The sequence below is a fragment of the Marmota flaviventris genome, chromosome 18 (assembly GCF_047511675.1).
Source record: "Marmota flaviventris isolate mMarFla1 chromosome 18, mMarFla1.hap1, whole genome shotgun sequence".
NCBI classification, from domain to species: domain Eukaryota; kingdom Metazoa; phylum Chordata; class Mammalia; order Rodentia; family Sciuridae; genus Marmota; species Marmota flaviventris.
The window spans coordinates 15,854,615-15,866,705 of NC_092515.1; the positions used below are offsets into that span (position 1 = coordinate 15,854,615).

At 37.6% G+C, this 12,091-nt stretch overlaps 1 protein-coding gene across 9 annotated transcripts in view; it reads left to right on the forward strand.

Moving 5' to 3' along the window:
* Positions 1 to 12,091, forward strand: part of LOC114097388 (zinc finger protein 420) — a 69,036-nt gene that overhangs the window by 36,210 nt on the left and 20,735 nt on the right. For 2 of the 9 annotated variants that reach the window (XM_071604987.1, XM_071604984.1), the window contains exons 1-2: positions 3,649 to 3,750; positions 5,129 to 5,179. The exons of 1 other annotated variant lie outside the window; for it this stretch is intronic. Coding sequence is in view for 5 of the 8 variants with exons in the window: in XM_071604984.1 (XP_071461085.1) it covers positions 3,745 to 3,750; positions 5,129 to 5,179 (57 nt within the window). In the remaining 3 variants the exon portion in view is untranslated. Of the gene's footprint in view, positions 1 to 3,648; positions 3,751 to 3,874; positions 3,998 to 5,128; positions 5,180 to 12,091 lie in introns of those variants that run through there. 6 more of the 9 variants (XM_071604990.1, XM_071604983.1, XM_071604985.1 and 3 more) reach the window with 5 other exon arrangements.

Here is a 12,091-nt window from a genome sequence, read left to right on the forward strand (position 1 = left end):
ATCCACAATGTTGGCATTCTATGAGATAAATATTCTAGACTCTTTCACTCTTCAAAAATGTTGCCATGAGGGATATAGCTCAGTGGTAGAGTGCTTGCCTAGCATGTACAGAGGCCCTGGGTTCCAACCACAGTACCACATACACACACACACACACACAAAAAAAAAAAGTTATCATGAAATTAAAAAAAAAAGTAGGTAAGGGGAATGCTGCTCTAGATTAAAGAAACTAAAAAGAGAGGTCCATCCAATGCAATGTATGACTTTGCTTGGGGTCACGGGTCAATCTTTCAAAATATAGATACAGAATATAACATACAGGGGAACAACTGAAGTAGTTTAAAAAATAGATTGTATATTTTATATTAAGAATCATTTTGGAGGGCTGAGGTTGTGGCTTAGAGGAAGCACCAGGTTCGATCTCAGAACCACATAAAAATAAAATAAAGGTATTGTGTCCACCTACAACTAAAATAATAATAATAATAAATGTTTAAAAAAGTCATTTAAAAAATTTTTGTCTTCAAGTTACAAGGTTATGCAGAAGAAAACAACCTTGTTCTTAAAGAGATGCATGTTGAAATACTCAGCCATGAACTATGAGATCTCTGCAGTTTACTCATAAATACTAAGCAAAAAATAAAAATATGTAAATACATTGAGATTAAGCAAATGGTACAAAATGTTAAAAACTGGTGAATCTAGGTAAATATACATCAGTGTATACCATCATGTTTTCTTTTAATTTTCTTTTAGTTTTAGCATTTGTCAAAATAAACTCTCAGGGAAAATAATTATAAAAATACCAGAGTTCCTCAAACACTTTCCCAGGACTATTGATTAATGTATAACATCTATGCATTGGAATAAGTCCAATCTACTAGAAAAAGGACAATATCATCTGCCAACACCTAAAAAGATTTTCAAAGAAAATTATTCAGTGCCAGGAAAGAGACCATACTTATCAATGCCATTTAGGGGCAGCCACACCACTAGGATGAATCTAGTTGCTGGTTGAAGAAATGAATAATCCTTAAAGGTCTGCAAGGTTAAGGATATAAATCTGGAACTGACAGTTTAGAAAAGAACTGGTACACCTGAACTATGAAAAGTTGTCATTGGGGCTGGGGATATGGCTCAAGTGGTATCGCACTCGCCTGGCATGCGTGCGGCCTGGGTTCAATCCTCAGCACCACATACAAACAAAGATGTTGTGTCCGCCAAAAACTAAAAAATAAATATTAAAATTCTCTCTCTTTAAAAAAAGAAAAGTTGTCATTGAAGTATTCCTTTGTCTCTGAAGTCCTAAGTTTTGTTTCTTTTCCCCTTTTGTCTGCTTCTACCATTTAGGTTCCTTGTCTCACTGCCATACTGCAAAATCTTCAATGTCTCTACTATTTTTTTAATTTTAAAATTTCAATTTAAATATATAATAAGATAAGCTTTCTTCATTGACAGAAAAATGATCAATATGCTCACTGTCCCTTCAACATTTACTCATTTGTCCTTAAGCTAAATCCTCTCCTTTTACGCCAAAGGTTACCACTGAAAGGAATTTGGTTTATAAACCTCTATTAAATACAATAGTACGGGCTGGGTTGTGGCTCAGTGGTAGAGTGCTTGCCTCACATGCATGAGGCACTGGGTTTGATCACCAGCACCACATAAAAAAAATTAAATAAAATAAAACTTTAAAAAAAACTACACTTATACTAATTCTATCATATGGTATGTCCTCAGTTTCTTCAGTCTGTTTTCCAATGGTCTTAACATTTTGGGGTTAAAGCACCTCTTTGTGAATCTAAGAAACTCTCATACTTTCTATTGAAGAAATCACATTACATCAACTTGTATAAAATATTTCAAGTTTAATATACAAGAAGTCCATTCAGAAGGAATCTGTGCATCTCAGGTTATCAATTTGTCTTTCACTTTTAAGTGATAATTTCCTTTTTCTTGCAAGTATTCTTCACAACTATTCAAAAGCCAAAAGATAATCCAGAATCACAGAGATGTGGTTTGAGATTAATGCATACTATCCAAAGTAAAACCAGACTATAACTATCTCTTTTAAAAAAATCTGTATCTCCCATATATACTGACATAACTCTTTTTTCCTCTTTGACTCACACTAAGTCAGTGCAATTAGACTTTTTTTTTTTTTCCACACAGCTGTTTCTGGGCACACAAGTTCCAGTCAGTAATCCAGATCATCAAACCTGCTACTCCAGTCGCAGTACTGGCAAGAAAACAAAAGTATGTGGTGTATGGTCCTGAAAGTTAGATTGTTTTATCAACACTCCCACTCTTGTGAAGGAGTGATATTACCTCTATCTCCTGTGTGTTGGAAGTTCACAAGTTTGTGATTTTTTTTTTTTTTAATGGCTACAAGGTCTTGAAGTAAGTGGAAAGAAATTCAGGCTTACCAGACAGCCTTAAGTTCCTTTCTTTACCTTTCTCTCTGTAAACCAAGGTTTGCTCATCAGACAATGGGGACAAATGTTTAACCTAGAATTCAGGTTAAAGTACTCTAAAAGTACCTTGAAGGTACTCTACTAAAATCCACTCTTCCTATGTGTATAAAGGTTTATTTTTATTATTATTTTATTACTCAACAGCCTCTCAACCTTACCTAGTTGTGTCCTTCTATAACAGAAAACAATTGGGGTAGAGGAAGAATTTACCCTAGGACTGGCTTTGAGCTAATAAAAATTGTCTAAATTACTTATCAGATAAATTGATTACCTTTTCCAGATCATCAAATCCCTATTCAAGGAGAAATAACTTGACCATCATTTTCCCCCCCGTCACTCGCAGTCTCATTTGTAGTTGAACTCCTATAGACATTCTGAAATATAAGTACACACATACACATAAAAGTACATCTGTGTAACACAAATCATCATCATCAGCCTACTCAATCACGGACACAAAACCAGAAAACCAGAGATTCTTCATAAACCACTATGGCAGAATTCTCTCTTTTCACTTTTAAATGATAATCTAAAACTTTTGGTGCAAAAGGAGAGGATTTAGCTTAAGGACAATTCCACACAGTCCTAAAGTTCCATTGCCACGCGGCTTCAAGTACAAATCACCTCAGACTTCAAAACATGAAGAATTACACAGGCAGAAACACAATCATACAAAAGGCCACTGAGACTCCCAATCGGCCAGACAGTCGCGATCACACACACAACGGCATGGCAAAGCACCCTCAGAGGGCCCCGTGCAAATCCAGGTTCCGACCAGGACTCCTGCTCCGGCTCCGGCTCCTTCACCTCACTTTCCGGGCTGGCAGTTCCCACACTCTTTCGCACAGCGGCGGAACTCGGGATCGCTAGACACTCTCTCAGCCCTCACTGTTCCAACTGAGCGCGCGGCGCCTGCGCATTGACGCGGTACTCCCAGAAGTCTCCGGGGCGCGGCGAGCGGGAAAAGAGGGTTCCAGCGGCCGGTCATCGAACGCAGCCGAGGGTGAGTGCACTGCGCCTCCTAGCGTCCTGGCGGGCAGCCACTGCCTTCCGGGCCCTAGACTACTTTTCCCAGAGCCACCGCGTACCGATCTCAGCTTCATTTCCGTTTCTTCGCGAGGGGGGGGGGGGCGGGGGTTAGTGGGGAGCGGCTCCCAGCCTCGGGAGGGCCTTGTCTGTGCGGGAGCTTCCTCTGCACCCCTGGGCGGGCGACCCAGAAATCGGGCTTAGAACCCGGGCGCCGCATCCTGGACGTCTGAGGTGCACTCCTATGAAGGTAAGTGTCCGGGAGGCCAGGGCGGAAACGCGCGCGGGGAGCGTCGCAGGAATTGCGTGTGTGGCCGTGTCTCCTGCGGTTTCGTGCGCGCACCGCAGCCCGCCTGGTATTGGTGATCGTGTAGACAAATGGGCGTGCGCGACGGTGTTTTGTGTCTGAGCGTTCGTGTGAGTTGTTTGTGACTCTGAGGGTATGTGACAGGAGATAGGCGTCTGTGACTCTGTGATTGAGTACCTCGTACATAACGGTAGTGCAGAGTGTTTGGATGTGCTTGTGTCCCGTGTCTGACGGGTTTGCCCGAGAGGTTGATGTGTGTGACAGCGTTGCTGAGACTGCGTTTATGACTCCGTGTTTCCTTGACCTGAACTTCGTTGGGTTTGAGTCAATGATCATGTGTGTGACTGGGATTCTGTGTGCCCATTTATTGACTGTTGGAAGAGCTCCAAAGTGTCGCTCTGAAAGGGTGTGTTGGGCGGTGTGCGTACCTGGGAAGGTGTTTGGGTTTATTCCCTGTGTTTGATTGGGTTTTGTTTAAGGGTAGAGTTGTAACACAGCAACCTAACTAATGATTGTGACTGGCTGTTGTAGCTATGGAAATGTCATTATGTGCGACTTTGTGTGGTCATTCATATATTTTATATTCTGTGACCTTACAAGAGTTTAGTGGGGTACAGTGATAAAATTTCGTTTTGATATTTCTGGGGTTCATTCTGGGGTAGAGTCTGTGGATCATGTTTCCTGTGTGGCTTTTTGCTGCTCTGAGAACTTAAGTACTTGACCGTTTTGAACACAGGGGCTACCCATTCCACACATGGCCTGAAGTTTTTTTCTATATCAATCCTCAGTTCACTTGGAATCTGAATTGTAGGATTGCCTCTGCTTCCGGGTCATCTCTCTTTAACTTTATAACCCTAAGGGAATTGGATGCAGAGAAGAGGTAGGAAGAAGGAATTCAAAAATTTGAGCCTTTGTGCAAAGAAAAGGTTATTTCCCAGCCACAGACCTGACTTAAAATTTTTAGAACTAATAGCACCTTCAGGACTAACCAGTTGAAAAAATGGCAGGGTTCCAAAAGTGGGAGAGGGAGTGCTGTAAGAGACAAGGACAGTCTTTAGAACCTCTAATACTCCACTCAGTGCTCAATCTCCAGTGGACACCTTTGAATCCAGAAATAAATTCTGGCCCAAGACAGCTTGGGCCCTTTTTGATATAGAAGGTGCAAAACAGTTGTAATTACCTTGCCTATCTGATAAAGAGGACTTGCCTGTCTGATAAAGAGGAGTAGATTGTGGGAATAGAGAAAGAGGGTGTGTTCTAATTTAGAGTATAATTGAAGAAAAGTCTAGTGTCTCATTCCATTTTCTTTTTCTGAGAATAGAGTCAAAAGAAGGAAAGAATGACTATCACACATTCAAAAGCAAAGTTCAAGGTGAGTATATATTTCCTCTTTGTTTCTTGAACTGTCTTTGTGTTTTCAGAACACAGGAATCTTTGTTTTCTTTTTGCACTTTCCTACCTAAATCGTAGATGGTGGAAGGACAAAGCAATTTTTTGTACATTGAGAACAAGGAAAATATACAGTTAACTGTGAGGATGCTTCCCAGTAGTAGTTAAATTTAGGAAGAATGGATTTGATATCCATGGATTTGAAAAATGACACCTCTATTTTTATCTGTGACACTACAACATTCATTTTTTAAAACTTTTGGGGGTTTGATTTTGGGTTTGTTTGAAATTTTCAAACAGAAACAAAAATATAATGAACCATTTTATGCCTAGTTCAAAAGCTATCACTTACCATTCTTGTTTCATTATCTGCCTTTTGTTCAGAATACTTTTTAAGTTGTCTTTTGGTTTATTAACTCTTGGGCTATTTTACTGTGTGTTATTTCATTTTCAAATAGTTTGAGGATCTTCTAGAGATCTTTTTGCATTTATTTCTAATATTATTTCATTTTGTTCGGTGAATACACTTTGTATGATTTGAATCCTTTTAAATGTATTGATTTGTTTTATGACCTAGAATTTGAGGCATCTTAGTAAATGTTCTATATGCACTTAAAAAGACTGTTTGCCTCTGTTTCTGGGTAGAATGTTTTATAATATTGTCAGCTAGTTTGTTTAAATCTTTAATATCTTAACTGATTTTTATTTCTTGACTGATTTTTATTTCTTGGATTTATGTCTCTCTCCTTGTAGTTTCTATCAGGTCTTGCTTCACGTGTTTTGAAACTCTGTTATTAGGTACAATGAATCTCTTTTTCTTATGAAATGTTCTTCTTTATCCACAGTAGTATTCTTTTCTCTGAGCATCTCCATCACTGATACTTAAGTAAGCCCTCCAGCTTCATTAGTGTTAGCATGGTATGTCTGTCTGTCTGTCTGACTATATTTGTTTTTCTTTTTTTTTTTCCTGTACTGTGGATTGAACTCAGGGAAATTCTACTACTAAGCTTAATTCACAGCTATTTTATTTTTCACTTTGAGACAGGATCTTGCTAAGTTGCCCAGGCTGGCCATGAATTTGCTATCCTGTCTCAGTTGCTGAGTTGCTGGAATTACACATGTGTACCACCACAGCCAGATTATCCTTTTACTTTTAACCTATTTGTTTTTTGATTATTTTAAATGCATTTCTTATAGACAGCATATTGTTGGGTTTTGTGTTTTTATCCAATTTGGCAATCTTTTCTTTCTTTCTTTCCTTTTCCTTTTTCTTTTTTTGGAACCAGGGATTGAACCCAGGGGCACTTAACCATTGAACCAACTCCCAGCCCTTTTTTATATTTTATTTAGAAACAGGGTCTTGCTGATTTACTTAGGGCCTCACTGAGTTTGCTGAGGCTGGCTTTGAGGTCACAATCCTGACTTGGCCTCCCAAGCCAATGGGATTACAGGTGTGCACCACCACACCCAGCTGGCAATATTTTTTAATTGAAATATTCAGATCGTTTATATTTAGTGTGATGACTGATGTGGTTTGGTTCAAACTCATTATCTTACTATTTGTTTTATATTTATCCCATTTGCTTTTTATTCCCTTTTCCATCTTTCCTGTCTTATTTTGGATTAATTGAGAGAAAGAACTTTAAAATAACCATACTAGTATTTTTACTAACCATATAAATACAGAAAAACAATCAAGACCTCTTGGAGCTGAACAGGATAACCCACTCAGAATGTTTAATCAAATTACCATGTTTTTAAAGTCACATAAAATAACACCTCTTGAATGGTTTGGCTATCAACTTGAGACACAGGTAGGCTCATTTGTTCCATTTTGCTTTCCAATTTTAGGGATTGCTTTCCTCGCACTCTAATTTTGCTTTAAGATTAAGTAACACATTTACATATTTCCAAGGGCAAAGCTGTAGAACATGGTGAATTTGGACACGTCTTTGTCAATTTCTGTCTCCTCCACCCTGCTTCTTTCTTCCCTCTACAATGAACTACCTCTACTTCTCATTGTTTTTTTCTTTTAAAAAATTATATGTACATATATATTTATGTTAATGTGAATGTGTTTGTGTGTGAATTATGCAGTTTTTATCTCTATTCTTTTTTTTAATAACTTTATTTCTATTTTTTTAATGTGGTGCCTGGGGTCAAATCCAGGGCCTTATACATACTAGATGAGCGCCCCACCACTGAGCCAAACCCCAGCCCTTTATCTCTTATTCTTAATTAAAAGGAAGTGATAAATGCCATTCTGCACCTTTTTTCACCCATCTAATATTTCCTAGAGATTCTACTATAGTAGCTTGTAGAGATCTTCATTCTTTTTTATAGCTGCATATTCTATTGTTTGGGTGTAATAATTTGTTCAATGAGTCTCCTATGAATATAGGCATTTTGGGGAGGTTACCTGGCATTGGGGTGCCAGGGGCACTCAACCATTGAGCCACATCCCCAGCCCTGTTTTTATGTTTTATTTAGAGACATGCTTTCACTGAGTTGCTTATTGCCTCTCTGTTGCTGAGGCTGGCTTCAGATTCACGCTCTTTTTGCCTCAGCCTCCCCACATGCTGGGAATACAGGCCTGTGCCACAGTGCCTAACTTAGGCATTTTTTTTAAACAGTGTTTTGCCATTACATAATGCAGCAATCAGTAACTATATATTGTTTATCTTTGGGGCAGATTTCTAGAAGTGGCCTACTTTTAGTTTAATTCATTTGGCTCAAGTTCTACCTGAATCATAATTCTGAATAATAATAAAATTGGTAGCTTCATGTGGTGTCACACACCTGTAAAATCTAAGCAATTTGGGAGGCTAAGGGAGGAGGATCACAAGTTTAAAGCCAGCCTGGACAACTTAGTGAGATCCTGATCAAAATTAAAAAATAAAAAGGTCTGGGAATGTAACTTGAGTTCAGTCCTATGTACATAATAAATTGTTCTATTTCTTCATTTTTCTCTTTCCCCATCTTTTCTTCAAATACCTAATTTTAAAGAAATTTTCTTAGAATTTATTCTGTTAAATCTTTTTTCTACAAATTTAGTGAGAATCTCTCTCTTCTCCTTCTCTCTCTGTCTCTGTCTCTCTTTTAGTTCTGAGGATCAAATCCAGAGCCTTGTACCTGCAAGGCATGTGCTATACCACTGAGCTACATCCCCAAGCTAAGAATCTCAATTTAAAAACTATTGTATATTCTTGTTTAGAAAATCAGGGAGCTGTGTTTTCAGAAATCAAAGTGGAACATGTTCATGGGCATAATTTTTAAATACATAAAGAAAAAAAAATAGCAATTACTGAAAAATTGCTGTCCTCTGAAATGAATCCTTGTTCACATGTGTGCTCTGTCTTTCAGGTTTTTTTAAACTTCTTTTTTTAAAAAAACATTTATTTTTTAGTTCTAGGTGGGCAAAATACCTTTATTTTATTTTTATGTGGTGCTAAGTATCAAATCCAGTGCCTCACGCATGCTAGGCGAGCAGTCTACCTCTGAGCCACAACCCTAGCCTTTTAAACTTCTTTTTATAAAAAAAAATCAAAACATGTATAAAAGTAAAAAGTATAGTGTAATGCATCCTCATGTATTTTTACCATTACTCGGCCTCACCAAATATGAATTTATGGGTAAACATTTCATTTGTAGGGGCTGGGGTAAGCTCAGTGGTAGAGTGCTTGCCTAGCATGTGTGAGGCACTGGGTTTGATCCTCAGCACCACATAAAAAATAAATAAATGTATTAAAAAATATTTCATCTATAGCTCTACTACTCTCCCTTTTTTTTCTTCTTTTTTTTTTTTCAGTGTAGACAATGAACCCAAGGCCTTATACATACAAGGCAAAAGCTCTATCACTGAGCCACATTCTCAGCCACCGACATAGGTTTTCTTAAAGAAAATTCCAGATATATCATTTCATTCATTAATATTTAAATACATGTATCTGGAAGACAAAACTTTGTTTTGGTACCAGGGATTGAACTCAGGGGCACTTAACCACTGAGCCACATCCCCAGCCCTTTTTTATATTTTACTTAGAGACAAGGTCTCACTGAGTTGCTTAGGGCCTCACTAAATTGCTGAGGCTAGCTTTGAACTCACAGTCATGCTTCAGCCTCCCAAGCTGCTGGGATTACAGGCATGTGCCACCACATCTGGCCAAAACTTTTTAATTAAAATGTATAACTTTAATATCATCACTACTCTAAAGAAAAATACTCTATATCTATAATGTCATGAAAAAGCCAATCCAGGGTGACTGAGGTTGTGGCTCAGCGGTAGAGAGTTTGATCCTTAGCACCACATAAAAATAAACAAATAAAATAAAGGTAAAAAATAAAAAGCCGATCAGTGTTTAAATTTCCCCATTGTACATAATTTTTTATATATTTTATTAGAATCAAGATTCAAACAATGTCTGTTTGCTTTTGACAGTACTGGGAATTGAACTCGGGGCTTTGTGCATGCTAGGCAATTGCTCTACTACTGAACTACATCCCTGGCCCTCTTTTTATTTATAATAGTGATAAGTTTCTTAAAATTTTGAATATGTAGGTAAATCCACTCTCTCTCTCCTTTCTTGCAGTTCCATAAACACAGTTCCTTATAGATTTTGCTGATTGCCTATCTGTGATTTAATTTAACATGTTCCTCAGGCCCTGAACTTCTTGAATATGTTTTTTTGTTTGTTTGTTTTACACAAATCCTTCATATGTAGTGATGTACATTGTAGTTGGTTGTTTTCCTTTATGTGATTTCCTTTAGTAGCTGTTGATATCTTTAATTAACTGTCATTTTCTCAGGGGTTATTCTACTTCTGTCATTTCGTCTGCACTCAGGGACTGTGATAACTTTCGTGAAGGGAGCCATCCTCTCTTTAAATAAAATTAAGCTGCATGCTAGCTTCTTTCTTTCTTTCTTCTAGGCCCTAAATTGTTGTTCTTTCACTTTGCTTTTTATTCTAATGCACCATGAGAATTTAAAAACTATAAATCTTCCTCTAAATACTGCTTTATCTTCAGGCTACAAAATTTGATAAGTGCATTTCTGTAGTCATTCAGTTCAACATATTTTGTGATTTCTTCTCTGAACCATGGCTTGAATAGAAGTATGTTAAATTTCTAAATATTGGGGATTGTTCTATACCTCTTATTTTTATTAGTTTTTTATTAATAATGTGTGGACAAAGAACAGAATATATTGTATATCATTCCATTTTGTAACTCAGTATCTGGTTTATTTGGTGACTTTTCTGGGTGTTCTTGAAAAGAATGTACTTTCTATATTTGGTGAAGAGTCTGGCTTCTGCCAAAATTGTATGTTGAGCTCACAGGCTCCACCAAAAGCTATCCTTACAAGAGAAAGCTGTACTCCCCATACTAGACTGAGTACACTTCGACTACATTGCAGTCTCCAAAGAGAGTTGAAGTCAAGGACTCAGGCACTCCTGGCCATTCATGTTTTTATGCCATTTCTATCCCAGGCACCTGTATGAGGAGGCACTTTTGCCAAGACATCCTTAAGGAGAGGAAGAGGTAAAACCTTGAAGACATTTTTTTCCACTGTGAATCAATACTTAGTACTTATCTACTCCTACCCTACCCCCATATCATTCCCCTGTTCCTAGTCCATAATAATACCAGAAGCCTTTTATTCCCTGATCCCTTGACAATATGATTCCCTGTATTAGTACTGTTCTGTGGGGGAAACTTGAACATTTGAGATGTTGCTGATTTTTCTGGATTAGCCTCTTACTTATACTAAATGATCAGTAAGTGATTAAAGATTAGACTGTTACTTTCATTTTGATTTGTTGCCTTACTCAACCATTCTGACACCTGGCAATTCCACTCTCTCCAACTCAGCCTAGCACAGCTTTTTGTTTGTTTGTTCTTTATTATGATAATTTCTAAAATAGTTAAAACAGACTTGAAAGAAGCTTTCTTCCCTGCTTCCCCTCAAACTTACTTTCTTTCTGCTCCCTCTCCCTCCCCTGAACTTCAACTTAAAGACAAACTGCAAAGCTTACACAGACAGCTCTCAAAGGAGATTCTTCTGAACTTGCATCAATATTATCAAGGGAACAAAATTGGAACAATCTGAATGCTAGCACAGCTTTTGACAATCACACATGGTATTCTATATGTGTATCAACTATGTCAAGGAACTTGATATAATCTTATATAAATATTGTTACTGATATTTTTTGTTGTTGACTTGTTCTGTTTCCTTCTCTAGCTTTTTTGGGGGGTATTTGGGTTGTTGTTGGTTTTTTGGGTATTTGGTTGGTTTGTTTGCTTGTTTGTTTTGGAAATGGAGTCTTGTTATGTTGCTTAGGCTGGTCTTGTGCTGTTGGGCTCAAGCGATCCTCCTGACTTGGCCTCTGAAGTAATTGGGACTGTAGGCACTACTGAGCCCAGTTCCAAGATTTTTTTGGCAGTACTGGGTATTGAACCCAGATCCATTATACCACTGGCTGCATCCCCAGCCCTTTATTTTGACATAGGGTCTTACTAAAGTTGTTCAGGCTCACTTCAAACTTGTTATCTGCCTGCCTCAGCCTCCTGAGTAGTTGGAATTATAGAACTGTATCACCACACCTAGCTTCTAAAATATATTTCTACTTCTAATTGTGGATTTGTCTCTCCCTATATTTCAGTTAATTTTTGTTTCACGTATTTTGAAGCATTTTATTACATCTCTATTCGTTTAGTATTGTATTCTATTTTGTCTTATATCAATACAAGCACACAAGCATGCTTAGTATTTATGTAGAATTTTTCTCACCATTTTACTTTCAATCCTTATGTGTCTATATTTAAAGTGTGTTCCTTATTAAAAGCATATAGGTAGAACTTGGTTTTTTTTAATCTCTTCTTATTGAAAGTTTAG